At 41.5% G+C, this 21,604-nt stretch overlaps 1 protein-coding gene across 1 annotated transcript in view; it reads right to left on the reverse strand.

Moving 5' to 3' along the window:
• Positions 1–21,604, reverse strand: part of LOC121292378 (leucine-rich repeat-containing protein 74A) — a 56,267-nt gene that overhangs the window by 12,972 nt on the left and 21,691 nt on the right. Inside the window, exons 7-12 of the mRNA XM_041214227.1 lie at positions 20,610–20,703; positions 18,629–18,678; positions 16,270–16,351; positions 6,909–6,994; positions 5,874–6,068; positions 902–997 (exon numbers count right to left, since the gene is read on the reverse strand). Of these exons, the coding sequence (XP_041070161.1) occupies positions 902–997; positions 5,874–6,068; positions 6,909–6,994; positions 16,270–16,351; positions 18,629–18,678; positions 20,610–20,703 (603 nt within the window). The remainder of the gene's footprint in view (positions 1–901; positions 998–5,873; positions 6,069–6,908; positions 6,995–16,269; positions 16,352–18,628; positions 18,679–20,609; positions 20,704–21,604) is intronic.

Genomic DNA, 21,604 nt, shown 5'->3' on the forward strand with positions numbered 1-21,604 from the left:
GGACACTACTCTGAGGGATTCCTGAATGTGTTGACTCTCTTCAGACCTCAGATAACTTTAGCTAGGAATACAAAAGGTCATTCATCGGAAACATTATATCTGTTTCTCCACAGACACTGCCTGATTTGCATGAGCATTTCCAGAATTGCCCTATTATTTATTATGCGGGGTAACCAGTTGGGTTTCCGTTTTCTGCACTGTGTGAAATGTTTGGATGTCCTTGCTTGTGAGCAGAATTGTACTCAGTACTCCAGATGTAGCTGCACCGGTACTGGATTTGGACTAGTTATTTCCTCAATCCTGGGATTGATGTTCAATCCTTCTCACTATACACTCCCTGATCTAATTGATTGATTTGCTTTTCCTTATTTCTGTCACACATTGCACCATTGCCAATCACTCTTTTTTGTTTCCTGTAGCCTACATTCACATTATATATTCTTACCACATCCTTCTAACTTCCACTGAACGTCAGGCTCCCTTACGGTGTGCACCACTCCACTGCCTGATTTTCCTGTATTCGCTGTGTCCAGGCACTCCATTGATTATCTGTTCCTATCACGGCTTGCTTGTCCCTACAACCACACCACCCCCCTCCACTTCTCTCCCCCCACCCAACCACCGCCCCACCTTAAACTTCACCCCTCTCCTTGGATTCACCCAGTTCTTTTGAAGGGTCATGAGGACTCGAAACGTCAACTCTTTTCTTCTCCGCCAATGTTGCCAGACCTGCTGAGTTTTTCCAGGTAATTCTGTTTTTGTTTTATTCCAAAGTGACAGACAGAAATAGGAAAATACCTACCACCTCAGTATGTGAGCTGTATTTCATACTTGTTTGGGTATTCCAACTGTTATCCATTCAATACTGTCCAAAGTCATGTAAACAAAGGATGGGACTTACTTTGATGCTGATCTTTTCCAAGTTTGATTTTTCATTCTTCCGCACAACCTCTAAAAGACGAAAGGCACCATCCACTGTTATAGGATTGTCGGACAGCTGAAGTAGGAAAGTAAGATTAATCAGATGGTAGCCAAATGGCCCTGAGTTTTGGACTTCCCCACAAGTGCAAACATCTCTACGTTTGCCCTATCAAATCCCTTCACAATTTTAAAGACTGCGATCAGATCATCTCTTAGTTTTTTTTTAAGAGGAAAGAGATCTTTTATTGCATTTCCTCTCAGATCTAATGCCATTCTTGTAAAAAAAAAAAAAATTGCATTTTCTATTTACTATTTTCACCTTCAATGTTCTAGCTAACACCCTCTCTTAACCTTGTAAATCTGAACATGGGTTTAGCAACAGGAAGGAGCCCCCACCAGCACTATTTAACATCAGTAACATTCAGGTGAGTTGCCAAATATTTTTTATTGGCTGTTATTGAGTTAATTGAAGTTCTTGGAGAATGAAGTTGGTAAAGTTTACAGAGAATAGTGTGACATCTGTGATCTAGGTTCTCACTTTGAGGGTTCTGCTCAGATTGTCTGTTCCAGTCATGAATGCTGTAGTTTCTAATTCACCCTCAGCCTGCAGCATGACAAGGAGAATGAGCAGAGAGGACAAGTTGCTAGAATAGAGAGGTGGGAGATGGACTCTCAACAGTAGGCCATATACTCACGGTCTTCATGGAGCAATTCTTCTACTTCAACCTAAGCCAAGAATAATGTGTTTCTTGGAGAAGGAACTCACTGAAATTTGCTAGATTTTGTAGGCAGACATGTAGCCTCAGAGCAGAGCAAGGACAGCATTGCCAGTGGCTGTAGAGGTGACAATGGCTAAGAACCTATTCCCAGTGGACTCCTTCCAAACTGCAGCAGCCAACATTTCCAATTTCTCGTCGTTTGCCATACACTATTGTATAAGGGAGCTCATTGACATCTTGGAGGCAAAGAGGGTATTCATTACATTTTCCCTTTCCAGAGAGAAGCAGGCAGAGCATACACATGGCTTCATCAGGATAGAGGTCTTCCTTTTGGCACAAGGTGCCATTGGTGACACACACATAGGTTGTTTTGCTGGCACTGCATGTAAATTCAGACATGTACTGCAACCGCAAGGAGTTCCATTTCCTCAAAGTCCATGTTTCTTTATTGCCTATCAGGTCACACATATTTATCGCTATCTGTGCTAACAAATCATCCATTTTGTTACAAATGCTGTGTACATTCAGATACAGGGTTTCAAACTTTTTTTTCCCATTTTTGCAATCTTCTGCCTTATCTGCTGGTGCAGTGCTATAACTGTATGTTCTATCCCTTCCTGTCACTCTCTGGTAATCATTACCCAAATTGCTGCCCTGCTGTATTATTTTGTTGTTTCCCTTTATTCCCTATAGTTCCTCTCACGTGATCCCTTCCCCCCACTATTTTGTTTAAAGCCCTCTCTGCCACCGTAGTTTTTTGATTCGCAAGAACACTGATCCCAGCACGGTTCATCAGGTATAGACAGTCCCACCTGTACAACACCCGCTTTCCCCAGTACTGGTGCCAGTGCCCCATAAATCGAAATCTATTTCTGCCACACCAATCTTTAAGCCACATTAATCATGTTTACCCTCCACCAATTTGCTCGTGGCTCGGGTAATAATATAGAACCCTTGAGGTTCTGCTTTTTAATTTACTACTTGCTCATTCTCCCTCAGCAGAACCTCTTTCCTAGTCCAGCTATGTCATCGGTACCTATGTAGATCTTGACAACTGGATCCTCCCTCTCTCACTGCAAGCTCTTCTTCAGCCCAGAGCAGATGGCCCAAACTCCGGCATCGGGCAGGGAACACAGCCATTTGGACTCTCGCTCTCAGCTGCAGAGAACTGTGTCTATCCTCCTGACTATATTATCTTCTGCTATCACTACATTCCTATTTACTCTCCATGCTTGAACGGCTTCCTGTACCACAGTGCCTGGTCATTTAGCTCAAACACCCTGCAGCTCTCCCACTCTCATCCAAACAAGCTGAAAGAGCCTCAAAACCTGTTGGACAATTACAAAGGTTGAGGCTCCTGCACTCTTGCTTTCTGGGTTCCCTTACCTGCCTCACTGTCACACTCTCCTGTCCCTCACCACTGACCAAATCAGAAGACCCAATCCTAAGGGATGTTACTGCTTTTTGGTTCAAAGTATCCAGGTAACTTTACCTCTTCCTGATATATTGCAGTGACTGTAGCTCAGCCTCCTGTTCAATGACTATGGGCCGAAGCTCCTCAAGCACACAAATGTTTTCTTGGAACTGGCCACATCTTCCATACGTGGAAACACGTACATCAGATTTATGGCACAGAAACAGGCTTTTTGGCCCAACTAGTCCATACCTGTGTTTATACTAAAAATGGAAGAAACTGGAAATACTTAGCCAGTTTGGCAGCAACTGTGGAGAGAAACAGGGTTAACGTTTCAGGTTGATGATGACCACTTGTGCCCATTGTCTCACCATGTGCAGATCCTGCCTTTACTCTTTAAATTATGTGTAATGTAGGTATCTGGCGGCTGTGGGCATGAGAAGGAGTGAGTGTTTCTTCATCATCAGTCTCCACTTCCTCTTCTATTTCTTGTTCCTTCACCACTGCCTGGTCAAGTTGCAGTTCCTGGATATCTGATAGGAGAAAGGCACCAGGATAGGGTTGCAGTGAGGAAAGGGGAGGAAGGCACCTTTAATCCATCTGCACTGTGTAAATCAGAAGAGATGGTGGAATGAGGGAGAAGTTCATGGGATATGGGCATTGCTGGCAAGGCCAACATTTATTGCTCATCCCTAATTGCCCTCATTTAGAGGGCATTTTTAAGAGTAAACCACATTGCTGTGGGTCTGGAATTACATGTAGGCCACACCAGGTAAGGACGGTAGATTTCCTTCCCTAAAAGACATTAGTGAACCAAATGGGTTTTTTTTGCAGCAATCGGCAATGGTTTCTTGGTTATATTAGACTGAAAATTCCAGATTTTTATTGAATTCAAATTTCACCTCTGCCGTGCTAGAATTTGAACCCAGGTCCCCAGAGCATTACCATGGGTCTCTGGAGTACTAGTCCAGTGGCAATATGCCACCGCCTCCCCAATTAAGTCTGATCATATCATCATATTCAATGCTTTCAGCCCCATCACTGCCTACGGTCTCAGTCATGAGAGCTCCAGTGACAACGATCACAGTCTCCTCCATCGGGGTGAGGATATGCATCTGTGCCTGTCCCCCACTGTTTAGCTGCTACTGTCTGCATTTGTGCCACAACTTGTCTTGCAAGAGAGAGCAAAGTGTGTCAGTGAGTGTGGCGCAATGCATTTGGATGATGTGCCTATCATGGCTGAATAGCTGGCAGTGTGTGCAAGCTGTGAGATGTTGGTGTGAGTCTTGTAGCATTACGAAGTGTAAGGTGAAATGAACCTATGAATGTGAAGTGAGTTTGGTTAATCAAGACTGTTAGCCAATGAGTGAAGGGGCAGGTGATAGCTATTGAGCAGTGTGTGAGGCTGGTGGTTCATTTGTAAGGTTATGGTATTTGAAGATGAGTTCACTGACCTTGATCACTTGCATGAGATCATTAAACTTCTTTTTGCCCTGCATCCAAATCCTTGGGCTACACTGCTGGCATTGAGCACAATGGCTATCTGCTCTCACTGACTTCCCAGTGCCTGACTAAAGCTGCTCCTGCTTCCCTGTGCACAGAGGACTTCTCTTCACTTGTTCACCTCCTGCATCAAGGCCTCCAGTCCTGCATTGGAGAGCTTTGTAGCGCCCTGTTGTCCTGTTGTGTTTTTCCCAGCTCAAACTCATTTCCATGATCTACTGCAATGAAAGTGCACCTTCCCTCTAAGAGCTGCAGGCTGACTTCAAGTAGTGCAGGTTAGCTTTAACTCATACTAGCCTCTCACAACTTTGCATCACCCCATTACAATGTGCAGGCATATTTATCACTGGCTGCATGCTACAATCTTGTAAATAAGCAGGCAGAACAAAGTTTGCGTGCTGTCTGGATCGAAACAAGCAGGCACTGCTTAATCGCATATTTCATGAACCCTGTGCTATTTTTGGAGCCAATCCAATTTTTCCCAGTGTCTTTGATTACCCCTGCACAGCAAATAGTTTTCTCCATATCTATCCTATCAAAACCCTTAAATAGTTTAAATACCTTGATGTTCAAGGGAATTCAAGTTAACTCGATGTAACCTGTCCTCATAATTTAATCATTTTAAGCCCCAGCATGATTCTAATGAATCTGTGCTGAACCCTCTCCAAAGTCAATCTATCTTTACTGAGGTATGGTGCTCAAAACAGAACTCAGTCCTGCAAATGGGGTTTGACCAAGTATATGTACAACCAGAGCATAACTTCCTGCCACCTCAGTGAGATTTATAAATTAGTGCTAAATTATCCGCAACGAACTCACGTTGTCAACAGCTGGAGTGGGACTACTCCAAACTCAATTAATGGCAGATCCTAGAACCAGTGAGAGGGGCTTTCATAGCATCAGCCTAAGCAAGATTTGAATTCAGAAGCCTAAAGTTGAAAGGCCAGAGTGGTGACTCCCCAAGCCACCCAGTCATCTGCTTACATTTCTTTTGGAGCAGGAGATGTTCACGATTTCTGTTTCCTGCTGACAGTCTTATCCCCTCTACTGGTGGCCAAGGTCCTAAACACTAAAATTCCCTCTCTAATCCCCTCTGACCCCATTACCTCTCCATTCTCCTTTTAAGGCACTCCTTAAAAATGACCTTTGATCAGGTTTTAGTCACCTTACATGTCTTGGTGTCAAATCTAATAATGTCTCCTGTGAAGTACCATGGGACACTCAACTATGTTAAAGGTTCTATATAAATGCAAGTTGTTGTTCTGTTGTATTTGACCTTACCAACTTGCAGCCACCTTACTGAAAGTAAAACATACACACAAGATCTTAACATTGTCATTGATGTCCAGCCCTTTACACAACATGATGACCCCCTCGTTGTTGATGTGGTTGGTGTCAAGTCTGAGTTCGAGCAGGGTGTTATTGAATTTCAAAGTCTCTCCCATGGCAAGCACTCCTTCGTTTCCAAAGCCGTTATAGGAAACATCGAGGACCTTCAGGGTGATATTTATCTAAAGAAAGAAGACACACTGACTATGAAAATGACAGACTATATTTAGTAGGTCTGTGACAATGAATGTGCAATGAAAATTACTATGCTGATCCAGTGTTCCAGTGAGGCTATAAATACAGCCAAAAACTACCCTCAGCTACCATCACCAGCAGAGTTGCTTTCCCCTGAGTCTTTGTGCCACAATTTATTGCCCATGAAGCTGAGAAGTATAGGTGGAGCTGGAAGACTGTATTTTCCCTTTCTGTTCAATGAAAGAAGGCAAAACAACATTCTAGGATCTAGCACAGTGAACCATTCTATTGAAAAAGACCCTTTAGTTTTCTTTTCACGTTCATACATTGAATCATACAATCTTACAACACGGAAAGATACCATTTGGCCCATTATGCCTGTGCTGACTCTATGAAAGAACTATTCAATTAGTCCTATTAGCCCTCACTCTTTTCCCATATCCCTGAAAGTCTTTCCTTTTCAATTATGTATCCAATTCCCTTTTGAAAGTTATGTCTGAACCTGATTCCACTACTCTTTCAGGCAGCACATTCACACCTGATGAGATTCAGTGCAATGCTAGTTTTCCTACCCTAACTGATTTGACTTGCCATCGAGGTCAATAGTGCATAATATTAGGTGGGGTGTGAAACAATTGTTTCTCCCAATCCCATGAGTTTCTTGTACAACATATCAGGCTCATATCACCTCCTTGATGTCTGGACACATGTCTGGCCATTATAGGCCACTGGAGGCCTGCCTATAGCAGTGAAACTGTACCCCAACATGAGGCACTGCCTTCAGGAGAAGAGAAAAGTAAACATTGGCTTCAAGCGTATGCTCTCACCCGTAATCCTGCACTCAAAGCCACTGCACCCTCCATTTGGATCTGGTTCCATCGCAGGTTCAATATTTCCAAACTGTCATTGGTTGCTTCAAGCAAAGAAAAAGAAGATAACTTTAAGTAGATAGAACACTATTTAAATTGCAACTGCAGTAATAAAATAAAATTAAAAGTAATATTTAGACATAGGCACATTGACAAGTCTACTCAGTATGAAATCCATTGTGATAAAGAAGTGTCATCACTGGTACCAATACTCTACATGAAGCAGCCCACTTAATATATTTTAATAGTGCACTATACTCCCATGTACTCTTAAGGTCTCAAGTGGCACTTACTCATACTGAACATACCAAATTAGGAGACTGCTCCACGATTCAATAAGATCATGGTTGATCTGACTGTAACCTCCTGCCGACCCCTCAATATTCTTTCACCCCCGTGTTTATCAAGAATTTACCTATGTCTGCCTTGAAAATATTCAAAGGATCTGCTTCCACTGCCTTTTGAGGAAGGGAGTTCCAAAGACTCACTACCCTCAGGAAATAATTCTTCTCATCTCTGTTTTAAATGGGTGACCCCTTATTTTCAAACAGTGGACACCCAAATCCCTCAAAAGCTCAGAGCTCTGCAATCTCTCACCATTTAGATAATATGCTTCTTTTTTATTCTTCCTGCCAAAATGGACAGTTTCACGTTTGGCCACATTATACTCCATTTGCCAGATCTTTGCCCACTCACTTAACCTATCAATGTCCCCTTGTAGCCTCATGTCCACTTCACAACTTACTTGCCTGCATGTCTTTGTATTATCAGCAAATTTAGCAACCCTACCTTCTGTCCCTTCATCCAAGTCATGAACATAAATTGTAAAAAGTTAAGACCCCAGCACTGATCCCTGTGGCACACCACTAGTTACATCACACCAAACAGAAAAGGACCCATTTATGGCTACCCTGTTTCCTGTTAGCTAGCCAATCTTCTATCCATGCCAGTATATTATCCCCTACACCATGGGCTTTTATTTTCCACAATGACCTTTGATATGGCACCTTATCAAATGCCTTCTGGAAATCTAAATACAGCACATCCACTAGTTCCCCTTTATCCACAGCACATGCAACTCCTTCAAAGAACTCCAATAAATTGGTTAAACATGATTTCCTTTTCACAAAACCAAGTTGACTCTGCCTGATTGCCTTGAACGTTTCTAAGTGCTCTGCCATAATAACTTCCAACATTTTCCCTATGACAGATGTTAAGCTAACTGACCTGTAGTTTCCTGCTTTCTGTGCCCCTCCCATTTTGAATAAAGGAGTTACAGTTGTAATTTTCCAATCTAATGGCACCTTCCCCAAATCCAGGGAATTTTGGAAAATTAAACCAACACATCAACTATCTCACTAGCCATTTCTTTTAAGACCCTGGGATGGAGTTCATCAGGACCCGGGCATTTTTCAGCCCACAGCTCCAATAATTTGCTAAGAATCACTTCCCTGGCGATTGTAATTTTCCTGAGTTCCTCCCTCCACTCCATTTTCTGACTTGCAGCTATTTCTGGGTTGTTACTTGTATCCTCTATAGTTTACTCAGCAATAACCTACTCACTGACACTCAGTTTGGGTTCTGCCAGGGTCACTCAACTCCTGACCTCATTACAGCATCAGTCCAAACATGGACAAAAGAGCTAAACTCAAGAAGTGAGGTGACAGTGACTGTCCTTGACACCAAGGCAGCATTTGACTGAGTTTGGCATCAACGTGCCCCAGCAAAACTGAAGTTAATGGGAATCAGGGAGTAAACCCTCCACTAGTTGGAGTAATACCTAGCACAAAGGAAGATGGTTGTGGTTGTTGGAGGCCAATCATCTCAGTCCAGGAGATTGCTGCAAGAGTTGTGAAGGGTAGTGTCCTATGTTGAACCATCTTCAGCAGCTTCATCAATGATCATCATAAGGTCAGAAATGGGGATGTTCACGGATGCTTGCACAACATTCAGCACCGTTTGCAACTCCTCAGATACTGAAGCAGTCTATGTCCTTATGCAGCAAGACCTGGACAACATTCAGGTTTGGGCTGATTAGTGGCAAGTAACATTCGTGCCACACAATTACCGAGCAATGACCATCTCCCCTTGACATTCAATAGCATTACCATCGCTGAACCCCTCACTATCAACATCCTGGGGGTTACCATTGACTAGAAACTAAACTGGATCAACCATATAAATACTGTGGCCACAAGAGCAGGTCAGAGACTTGGAATTCTATGGAGAGTAACTCACCTCCTGACTCCCAAAGCCTGTCCACCATCTACAAGGCACAAGTCAGGAGTATCAAGTGAAGAGAATACTCTTCACTTGCCTGGATGAGTGCAGCACCAAAAATGCTCAAGAAGCTTGACACCGTCCAGGACAAAGCAGCCCGCTTGATTGGCACCCCATCTACCTTCAACGTTCACTCCCTCCATCTCCGATGCACAGTGGCAGCAGTGTATATCACCCTCAAGGTGCACTGCAACAACTCACCGAGGCTCCTTCGACAGCACCTTCCAAACCTGCAATCTCTACCACCTCGAAGGATAAGGGCAGCAAATGCAGGAAACACTACCACCTACAAGTTCCCCTCCAAGTCACACACCATCCTGACTTGGAACCATATTGCCGTGCCTTCACTGTCACTGGGTCAAAATCCCAGAGCTCCCTCCCTAACAGCATTCTAGGTGTTTCTACAGCACATGAACTGTAGCGGTTCAAGAAGGCAGCTCACTACCATCTTCCCAAGGGCAATTAGCGATGGGCAATAAATGCTGCCCTAGCCAGCAACGCCCAAGTCCTGTGATTGAATTTTTTAAAAAGCTATCATCTCACATTGCTCCTACCACCTCAGCCAGCACCAAAGATGACCTACAAGATTGGTACTTTGGTGTTACTGAGCTCAAAATGCTCATTCTAACACAGCAAAATTTTGGAAAGCCAACAAGGAAAGATCCTCGGAAAGGTCCTGCTTTTATTGTCTTTACCTAATGAGAAAGGGTCATATGGGGCGGAGCAGGTGGAGATTTTCTTAAATCTAGAGCGTAGCATTCATCAAAATTGTGCTGTTCATATGCCCCCTCAAGCAAAGGAGAAATTAGCAAAATTATATCCTTCACTTGTATTTGCTTGAGTTCTACCATTAGTGAATGGCTATTTTTACCGTTATTCTGTGGGAATGTTATATGTTTATCAAAATAACTGGTGAACTTCTTCTCAGAGAGGGGTAAGGAGGTGATGCAAGCAGTAAGCATGCATGCTGGGCCTCCACAGTAGTTTAATGACGTGTTGGTACTGAGCCCAGCAGAAGTTTAGAAGTTCAGTTCTTGATCTCTGCACTTGGTTAAATGATCTAGGCAGAGGTCTAATGGTGCAGTAGATGGCTTTCTTCCCTCTGAGCCAGAAGTTCTGGGTTTAAGTTCCACTCCAGGACTTGATGGTCAAGAAGATGCCACAGCAACATGGACTCTCCTGGGGGTTGGGGGGGCAGTTGTCTGGGTGGCTGGTGTAGATCAAATTGATGCCAACAGCACAGGGTTAGATCCCTGTTCCAGCTCGGGTAGATTTGGGATCTGCCTCCTTGTAGAGGTCATGGCTTTGGGGGTTGGACCTGATTTCAGACAGAAAACTGAAGAATTTTAAAAGTGGTCTGAGTGCCACTGTCACTATCAGTGCTCAGGCTGCTACAAGAAAATGTACATGTGTGGGTGAGAACATAAGAAATGAGAGCAGGAGTAGATCATACAACCTCTTGAGCCTGTCTTGTCATTCAATAAGATCATGGCTGAACTTCTACATCAACCAGTCTTGAATAAACTGCATGACTGATCAGTCTTGAATAAACTGCATGACTGATCAGTCTTGAATAAACTGCATGACTGATCAGTCTTGAATAAACTGCATGACTGATCAGTCTTGAATAAACTGCATGACTGATCAGTCTTGAATAAACTGCATGACTGATCAGTCTTGAATAAACTGCATGACTGATCAGTCTTGAATAAACTGCATGACTGATCAGTCTTGAATAAACTGCATGACTGATCAGTCTTGAATAAACTGCATGACTGATCAGTCTTGAATAAACTGCATGACTGATCAGTCTTGAATAAACTGCATGACTGATCAGTCTTGAATAAACTGCATGACTGATCAGTCTTGAATAAACTGCATGACTGATCAGTCTTGAATAAACTGCATGACTGATCAGTCTTGAATAAACTGCATGACTGATCAGTCTTGAATAAACTGCATGACTGATCAGTCTTGAATAAACTGCATGACTGATCAGTCTTGAATAAACTGCATGACTGATCAGTCTTGAATAAACTGCATGACTGATCAGTCTTGAATAAACTGCATGACTGATCAGTCTTGAATAAACTGCATGACTGATCAGTCTTGAATAAACTGCATGACTGATCAGTCTTGAATAAACTGCATGACTGATCAGTCTTGAATAAACTGCATGACTGATCAGTCTTGAATAAACTGCATGACTGATCAGTCTTGAATAAACTGCATGACTGATCAGTCTTGAATAAACTGCATGACTGATCAGTCTTGAATAAACTGCATGACTGATCAGTCTTGAATAAACTGCATGACTGATCAGTCTTGAATAAACTGCATGACTGATCAGTCTTGAATAAACTGCATGACTGATCAGTCTTGAATAAACTGCATGACTGATCAGTCTTGAATAAACTGCATGACTGATCAGTCTTGAATAAACTGCATGACTGATCAGTCTTGAATAAACTGCATGACTGATCAGTCTTGAATAAACTGCATGACTGATCAGTCTTGAATAAACTGCATGACTGATCAGTCTTGAATAAACTGCATGACTGATCAGTCTTGAATAAACTGCATGACTGATCAGTCTTGAATAAACTGCATGACTGATCAGTCTTGAATAAACTGCATGACTGATCAGTCTTGAATAAACTGCATGACTGATCAGTCTTGAATAAACTGCATGACTGATCAGTCTTGAATAAACTGCATGACTGATCAGTCTTGAATAAACTGCATGACTGATCAGTCTTGAATAAACTGCATGACTGATCAGTCTTGAATAAACTGCATGACTGATCAGTCTTGAATAAACTGCATGACTGATCAGTCTTGAATAAACTGCATGACTGATCAGTCTTGAATAAACTGCATGACTGATCAGTCTTGAATAAACTGCATGACTGATCAGTCTTGAATAAACTGCATGACTGATCAGTCTTGAATAAACTGCATGACTGATCAGTCTTGAATAAACTGCATGACTGATCAGTCTTGAATAAACTGCATGACTGATCAGTCTTGAATAAACTGCATGACTGATCAGTCTTGAATAAACTGCATGACTGATCAGTCTTGAATAAACTGCATGACTGATCAGTCTTGAATAAACTGCATGACTGATCAGTCTTGAATAAACTGCATGACTGATCAGTCTTGAATAAACTGCATGACTGATCAGTCTTGAATAAACTGCATGACTGATCAGTCTTGAATAAACTGCATGACTGATCAGTCTTGAATAAACTGCATGACTGATCAGTCTTGAATAAACTGCATGACTGATCAGTCTTGAATAAACTGCATGACTGATCAGTCTTGAATAAACTGCATGACTGATCAGTCTTGAATAAACTGCATGACTGATCAGTCTTGAATAAACTGCATGACTGATCAGTCTTGAATAAACTGCATGACTGATCAGTCTTGAATAAACTGCATGACTGATCAGTCTTGAATAAACTGCATGACTGATCAGTCTTGAATAAACTGCATGACTGATCAGTCTTGAATAAACTGCATGACTGATCAGTCTTGAATAAACTGCATGACTGATCAGTCTTGAATAAACTGCATGACTGATCAGTCTTGAATAAACTGCATGACTGATCAGTCTTGAATAAACTGCATGACTGATCAGTCTTGAATAAACTGCATGACTGATCAGTCTTGAATAAACTGCATGACTGATCAGTCTTGAATAAACTGCATGACTGATCAGTCTTGAATAAACTGCATGACTGATCAGTCTTGAATAAACTGCATGACTGATCAGTCTTGAATAAACTGCATGACTGATCAGTCTTGAATAAACTGCATGACTGATCAGTCTTGAATAAACTGCATGACTGATCAGTCTTGAATAAACTGCATGACTGATCAGTCTTGAATAAACTGCATGACTGATCAGTCTTGAATAAACTGCATGACTGATCAGTCTTGAATAAACTGCATGACTGATCAGTCTTGAATAAACTGCATGACTGATCAGTCTTGAATAAACTGCATGACTGATCAGTCTTGAATAAACTGCATGACTGATCAGTCTTGAATAAACTGCATGACTGATCAGTCTTGAATAAACTGCATGACTGATCAGTCTTGAATAAACTGCATGACTGATCAGTCTTGAATAAACTGCATGACTGATCAGTCTTGAATAAACTGCATGACTGATCAGTCTTGAATAAACTGCATGACTGATCAGTCTTGAATAAACTGCATGACTGATCAGTCTTGAATAAACTGCATGACTGATCAGTCTTGAATAAACTGCATGACTGATCAGTCTTGAATAAACTGCATGACTGATCAGTCTTGAATAAACTGCATGACTGATCAGTCTTGAATAAACTGCATGACTGATCAGTCTTGAATAAACTGCATGACTGATCAGTCTTGAATAAACTGCATGACTGATCAGTCTTGAATAAACTGCATGACTGATCAGTCTTGAATAAACTGCATGACTGATCAGTCTTGAATAAACTGCATGACTGATCAGTCTTGAATAAACTGCATGACTGATCAGTCTTGAATAAACTGCATGACTGATCAGTCTTGAATAAACTGCATGACTGATCAGTCTTGAATAAACTGCATGACTGATCAGTCTTGAATAAACTGCATGACTGATCAGTCTTGAATAAACTGCATGACTGATCAGTCTTGAATAAACTGCATGACTGATCAGTCTTGAATAAACTGCATGACTGATCAGTCTTGAATAAACTGCATGACTGATCAGTCTTGAATAAACTGCATGACTGATCAGTCTTGAATAAACTGCATGACTGATCAGTCTTGAATAAACTGCATGACTGATCAGTCTTGAATAAACTGCATGACTGATCAGTCTTGAATAAACTGCATGACTGATCAGTCTTGAATAAACTGCATGACTGATCAGTCTTGAATAAACTGCATGACTGATCAGTCTTGAATAAACTGCATGACTGATCAGTCTTGAATAAACTGCATGACTGATCAGTCTTGAATAAACTGCATGACTGATCAGTCTTGAATAAACTGCATGACTGATCAGTCTTGAATAAACTGCATGACTGATCAGTCTTGAATAAACTGCATGACTGATCAGTCTTGAATAAACTGCATGACTGATCAGTCTTGAATAAACTGCATGACTGATCAGTCTTGAATAAACTGCATGACTGATCAGTCTTGAATAAACTGCATGACTGATCAGTCTTGAATAAACTGCATGACTGATCAGTCTTGAATAAACTGCATGACTGATCAGTCTTGAATAAACTGCATGACTGATCAGTCTTGAATAAACTGCATGACTGATCAGTCTTGAATAAACTGCATGACTGATCAGTCTTGAATAAACTGCATGACTGATCAGTCTTGAATAAACTGCATGACTGATCAGTCTTGAATAAACTGCATGACTGATCAGTCTTGAATAAACTGCATGACTGATCAGTCTTGAATAAACTGCATGACTGATCAGTCTTGAATAAACTGCATGACTGATCAGTCTTGAATAAACTGCATGACTGATCAGTCTTGAATAAACTGCATGACTGATCAGTCTTGAATAAACTGCATGACTGATCAGTCTTGAATAAACTGCATGACTGATCAGTCTTGAATAAACTGCATGACTGATCAGTCTTGAATAAACTGCATGACTGATCAGTCTTGAATAAACTGCATGACTGATCAGTCTTGAATAAACTGCATGACTGATCAGTCTTGAATAAACTGCATGACTGATCAGTCTTGAATAAACTGCATGACTGATCAGTCTTGAATAAACTGCATGACTGATCAGTCTTGAATAAACTGCATGACTGATCAGTCTTGAATAAACTGCATGACTGATCAGTCTTGAATAAACTGCATGACTGATCAGTCTTGAATAAACTGCATGACTGATCAGTCTTGAATAAACTGCATGACTGATCAGTCTTGAATAAACTGCATGACTGATCAGTCTTGAATAAACTGCATGACTGATCAGTCTTGAATAAACTGCATGACTGATCAGTCTTGAATAAACTGCATGACTGATCAGTCTTGAATAAACTGCATGACTGATCAGTCTTGAATAAACTGCATGACTGATCAGTCTTGAATAAACTGCATGACTGATCAGTCTTGAATAAACTGCATGACTGATCAGTCTTGAATAAACTGCATGACTGATCAGTCTTGAATAAACTGCATGACTGATCAGTCTTGAATAAACTGCATGACTGATCAGTCTTGAATAAACTGCATGACTGAACATCCATAGCCCTTTGGGGCAGACAATTCACAACTCTCCAGGTGCAGAAATTTCTTCTCACCTCTCTCCTAAATGGCCAACCCCTTATCCTGAGACTATTTTCCTTAATTCTAGACTTTTCAGCCAAGGGAAGCAGCATCCCAGCACCTACCCTGCCAAGCCCTCTAAAAATGTAATATGCTTCAATGAGATCACCTCTCATTCTTCTAAACTTCAGTGAGGACAGGATTGTGCTGGGCTGCAATGCCTTTCCTACTCAAACAGCTTCTTCATTGTCTTGGCTCATGCTTGAAGAGTGACCTATTGAACAAGATATTAAATGGTGATTGCTGGTGTCTCTAGTGCTATGCATGGAGAGGAGTGGCAAAATAATAGACGTGTGCTTGTTAATTGTATATTCATTGTATTCAGGTGGTAGGCATTAATGGAGGATTCACTTAAGTCCTTATAAATAGACCCAGAACTCATAAGAGTTACATCTTCTACTCATAAGAGTTAAATAGACCCAGACTAAAATTGTGATTGTTAAGTTCAGAAGTGTATGTTTGTAATGTGTAATTCTGTAAATAAATATTTAAAAGTGTGTAAATATCGGCTCCAGTTCTATCCTTCATCACCTGGCTTTCTGGAATAGAATGTTCTTTCTTGCTGGGCATTTTTGATTGGAGAAACAAGTATTCAACCCCTCACCCTCTTAACTGCAGGAAACAATCCATGTTGCATAGAAGAACAAAGCCAAATGAAAAATCAAACGGCGTCTATGGAATTAAGGCTCACCTAGCATTTGTCCCAGGAACTCTGCTCCTTTGTCTCCAAACTCATTGTAACTGAGATCCAGCTCTGAAATTCTGAAATTAGACTATAGGTGCAAATTTGAGCAAAATAACTAAAGATAAGTTCTTTTGAATCTGCCATCAAATTAACCATACATGAGCTTATTATGTTTCCACCTAGTTTAGTAACTGCAATGCAACAGCAACTCAGTAACAAGAGTTAAGGAAGCTTGCTACCACAAGGATCTGCACTCTAGTGACCTAACTAGAAACTCTTCGAGGTTCCCACCATTACAGATGATAATGTCCAAGTCGCATAAAGTAGTTGAAGCCACTGCACAAAACAAGGGGTATGGGCACTGACAACATTCCAGCTGTAATGTTGAAAATCTGTCAGCTAGAACCAGTGGACAACCTCCAATCATGCCAAATCAAAGCATTCCAGTGTAACTACAACACTGGCATACCTGCTAAACTGTAAAATTGCCTAGGTACATCCGATCCACCAAAAACAGAACAAGTCTAGGCCAGCCAAATACTGCAAAGGTCATGACCCATCAGACCAGATGCAACCTGTTTGGAGAAGCATCTTTGTGCAATGTGGCTTGCATTGGCTTGCCATAATCATGTGACCTCTGATGTCATCCTTGTTATATAAAGGCATTAGAGCAGGAGCCATTTCATCCACTACTTGGAACATGTGTCAGGAGTGTGCAGCTGAAATTGAGTGGATTTTGATAGCTGTAAGAGAGCCAGCAGCTATAAGAAACAGCAGAGAAAAATTAAAACTTCAGTCAGCAACTTTGTACCTGGCATTGATCACTGGGTAAGTCAGTATGGCTTTGAATATTCCAATACTGGCACCAGTGGAGGTGAAGGCAGATTTGAAAGTAAATCAGAAATTCAGCATATCCCCACATTATCCCCAGTCAAATGGAAAGACTAAGGCAGTGGTGTAAATTGCCAAAGGGATCATCAAAAAATCGACTAGATCCAGCACAGATGTGTACAAGGCAATACTAGAGTGGAGAAACACACCGACTGAAGGCATGGGAAGTAGCCCAGTCCAGAGACTAGTGTCTTGCTGCACCCAAACTACTCTTCCAATAGCTAAACTGCCACTGAAGCCAGTAGTAGCAACAGGAGTGAGCGACATAATCAAAGTGAAAAACAGAAAGCCAAATTTCACTTTGATAAAGCTGCCAAGTTATTGCTAGAACTGAGATTTGGAGAGCTGGTCAGCTTGCAAACGTTCAACATTTCTCAACAAAAGTCAGCTCACTTGGCAATTTGAGACCCGTGTACAGAAGTTGTCACCTCAATCATACACGGCGAAAATGGACAACTGGATATATTGTCATAGCCACAGACATATATGTGGAATGGGAGAAGCTGCTCCTTCACAGCAGACAGCTGATAAGGAAGATGTGATTTCACCAACCACACAAGGAACTGAATGACCATCAATCCCAAAGGTCAATCATTCCCCAATGAAGGCAACAGATAAGCAACAACAATTACCGCAGCAGCAGCACTCCCCATGGCAACAATATCCCCCACAGAGGCTACATCACCCCAGGGATGAGCAGACATCAGATGAATAGCCAATAACAACCCACATGCATACTATTAGAAACCTGGATGTTTTAAAGTTTGTGCGTAATGCGTGTGTAGGGCCAAATAAAAGTGGGTCAGATTAGAATGACCGGTTTTCTGTACATGTGATTATTTTCCTCGTAGACCATATATGTGCCTGACTTGCAACAACAAATGATAGTGTATGCAGGTTGTTTTTTTGTATGAAAAGGGGGATGTTTGGAGTGCAGCTTGCCAAAAGGTTCAGTGATGTGACTGCTGAAGTCATCCTTGGAGAAAGGCTTGAGAGCAGAAACCATTTCATCCACCACTTGGAACACAACCTGCTGTACAACTCATTTCATTTCCCAAGCATGGTGGTTATCAAGATTTTTCTGGCCTCCAAAGAGAACTGAGTCTAATCTTTACACCCAATATCTACAGTTGCCCCAACATCTCAACAACCAGCATGTTCTACGCAGTATTTGACCATGTGTGTCATATCACTACAACCTTCAAATTCCATCCCAAAACAAATATCTATCCAAGCTATATTTTGGATAGGATTAGCTGAGCTGTAGGAAAAGATCATCTGGCTGCTGTCCTGTTTGTTGAAGCAAATCAGAAACACAAATAAAGGGAAATGGTGGGAATGTAATTAAATAAGTACTCAACTGTTGGCCCAACTGGGCTGCCTAATATAAAAACAGTAGAAATGCCAGCCAGTTTTCAGCTCAGTTGGAAGTAGACTTTGGTGTATTTCACTGAAAGTCTTCCTCTTTACTTACAGATAAAGTTTCAGCAAAATATGCAGCATCGTTGCTTTTCAGTTTGTTTCCTGCAGGTGGGAGAAAAAAGCATTGATGAAATTATGGCGCATTGAATTTGGGTATCATTTTGTGAGTACTTCATAATGCACAGGGTGCCCAAACAGGAAGCACCCCTACCCCAGCCCTACTATTGATGCATCAGCTTTTACTGCGCGGCCGGGACACTTGGCGTGAACTCCAGCCCCCCCATCACAGAAAAATTCCAGCAGTAGGAGGAAGCCTTTGGGTGACCATTAATTGGCCAATAAAGGGCCTCAATTGGCCCTCAGGCGGGCAGGCCACCCAATGCTTCCCTGCTATAGATAAAATATCCATGGGGGTGGGTGGGGGACAGAGGCAAATAGGTACAGTGCCACTGTCAGGTGTCGCATTTTATGCTTCCTTTCCATCCTGCCCTCAGGGTTGGGGGTGGTGGGGGTAGGGGTGATAGGGTAGGCAGGGGCAGCCAGGGCCCTAAAAAGTTCAGCCCTTAGAACGAGGTGGGTATACTCTCCACTTAACATGTGTTATGCTTGATCTGGGAGCGCTTGATTCAAAATGGACATTCTATTCTACAGCATTGTCATCACACAGCAAAGAACACAAAATAAATAGTACATTTGCTGTTCACTAGAGTTCTTGGTGGTTGCCATCACAGCAAAGGATTGTTAGCCCAATGGCAATAATTCCACTTATGATTCATGCTCGAGTTTTTTTTATAATTAAGCTTTATACAGTGACTGATTTGGTCTTCCATTTATATGAAATGACATGCAAATAATACAACCTGGCTCCCAAGAGTGTTCTTTGATGTCAAAGAGCAACACAATTCCTGGGGTGACCAGCTCCTGCCTCCAGGACCTCACATCAGCTGCATTTCCTCTGATGCTTCACAATGCTCTGAAGTTTAAAGGCACCTGGTTCTATTCTGACACCACAGCACAACCTTGCCTGAGCTTGCATAAGATGCAGCTTGCACGTTTTGCTGAGGCCACATTTTTAGATATTTATCCATTTATAACCTTTACAGCCTTTGCCTCCTAAGCCTGGGAGCCAGCTCATATGATTTGTATGCCTTTGAGATAAATGGAAGACCAAATCAGTCACTATAATAAGGCTTGTAATTATAAAAAACACTCGTTCAAGAATCATAAGCAGAATTATTGTTACTGGAATAACAACCCTTGTTAAAAGAAAGACTTGCACTTATATCACGCATTTAATGACCTCCAGGCATCCCAAAGCGCTTTACAGCCAATGACATATTTTTGAAGCGTAGTCACTGTTGTAATGTAAGCGCAGCTGCCAGTACGTGCACATTAAATTCCCACAAACAGCAATGCAATAAAGATCAGATAATCTATTTTTTGTGATGTTGATTTAGAGATAAATATTGGCCAGGGCACCAGGTATAGCTCTCCTGCACTTCTTCAAAATAGTGCCATGGAATCCAGAGAAAGCAAATGGGGCCTCGATTTAACATCTCAACCAAAAGATGGCACCTTTGACAGTGCAGTGCTCCCTAAGTACTGCACTGGAATGTCACTCATGATCTTTGTGCTCAAGCCCTGGAGTGGGACTTGAACCTGGAATCCTGTGACTCAGAGGTAAGACTGCTACCCACTGAATTGTCGTGAGAAGAAATCTGTTAACAGTTACAGTGGTAAATCCTTTTCACTTTTAGATTAGGATAAGGGAAAATGAATTTGCTGCCTTTGTTTGTGCATTAATCCACTCCATTTTCCTTCAAAACCAGTTGTAGGTTTGATGCTCCTACAGTACAGACAGGCCTGTAGGTTTGAAATGGCGTGTCTGGGACTTACAGTAGACCAGCAGCACTTGTGACCTGAGTCACTTCCAGGGTCCTGAATCTCCATTACGATATCAGTCATTTTCTGGGAGCAGTGAACTGTATCGTAGAAAAGAAATGCTTACAACCTTTTATAAGACTGGTGCCCACCTGAGAGTTTGATGCATTTAAGGGAGATGTTCAGTGGAAGCATTTTACACAACACTTCCACTCCCCATGTTCGTAGTTCATTGTTGGACAAATTCTGAAATGCCAGGAATTAATATAAGCAGTGTGAGTGATCTGGAGCGATAGAATCATAGAATAGTTACAACACAGAAGGCTGCCATTCAACGCATCCCGTCCATGCAAGAGCAACCAAACTTCAAGGGAGGTAATGTTGCCTTTGTGTGATCGTGTAAAAGAGGTGTTAGCAAATGAACAACTTACTTCTCTCCCATTGAAGTCAATGGAAATAAAAGTACTGGTTAAATTTAAATTGGGCAGCCAAATCACTATCATCCATTTTATACTAATGCATGAAGTCAAAACCCACAGTCAAGCAGTCAGTTCACATAGGCCTTAAATAAACACACACAGACACATGCAAATACACACAATCAGATATGTGCACACTGAAGCACACATATACCCACGTAAAATCAAGCAAAAACTGGCACAGCTATATCAAGAAAATTTAGCAACAACACAGCTTGAATGTAGGCTAATGCCACATTTATACCAAGAGAACAGTAGGACATGAGCTTGCCAAAGCTTAACCTGAGGGTTTAGCCAACCTACTATCACATGTATAGAGAATACTAAAACAAATTTCATAGAAACCCAAAATTCCTTCCTTAATCTCTTAACAGTTTTGAAAAGCTAGAGGCAGTAATATGTTTGATAATTAACTTTATTTTTTATCAACATTACAGTAATTTTTACAATACATACAGTGTGGTGCACATCAGCCTTATCTTTACCACTCATGAGCATTTGATTTAATGATGTACCGTGAAAATGGCTTCTCCAAGCCTGTTCACGCCATCAGATCTTGAACGTAGAAAGAGGTCTTCCCAAGTAAAAATGCTGCATCTTTTCTCATACCATTTTCTTTATGGTATGTTGGATACAACACAGATGTTTTATAATGCTGATGTTTTATA

The sequence above is a fragment of the Carcharodon carcharias genome, chromosome 20 (assembly GCF_017639515.1).
Source record: "Carcharodon carcharias isolate sCarCar2 chromosome 20, sCarCar2.pri, whole genome shotgun sequence".
Lineage (NCBI taxonomy): Eukaryota > Metazoa > Chordata > Chondrichthyes > Lamniformes > Lamnidae > Carcharodon > Carcharodon carcharias.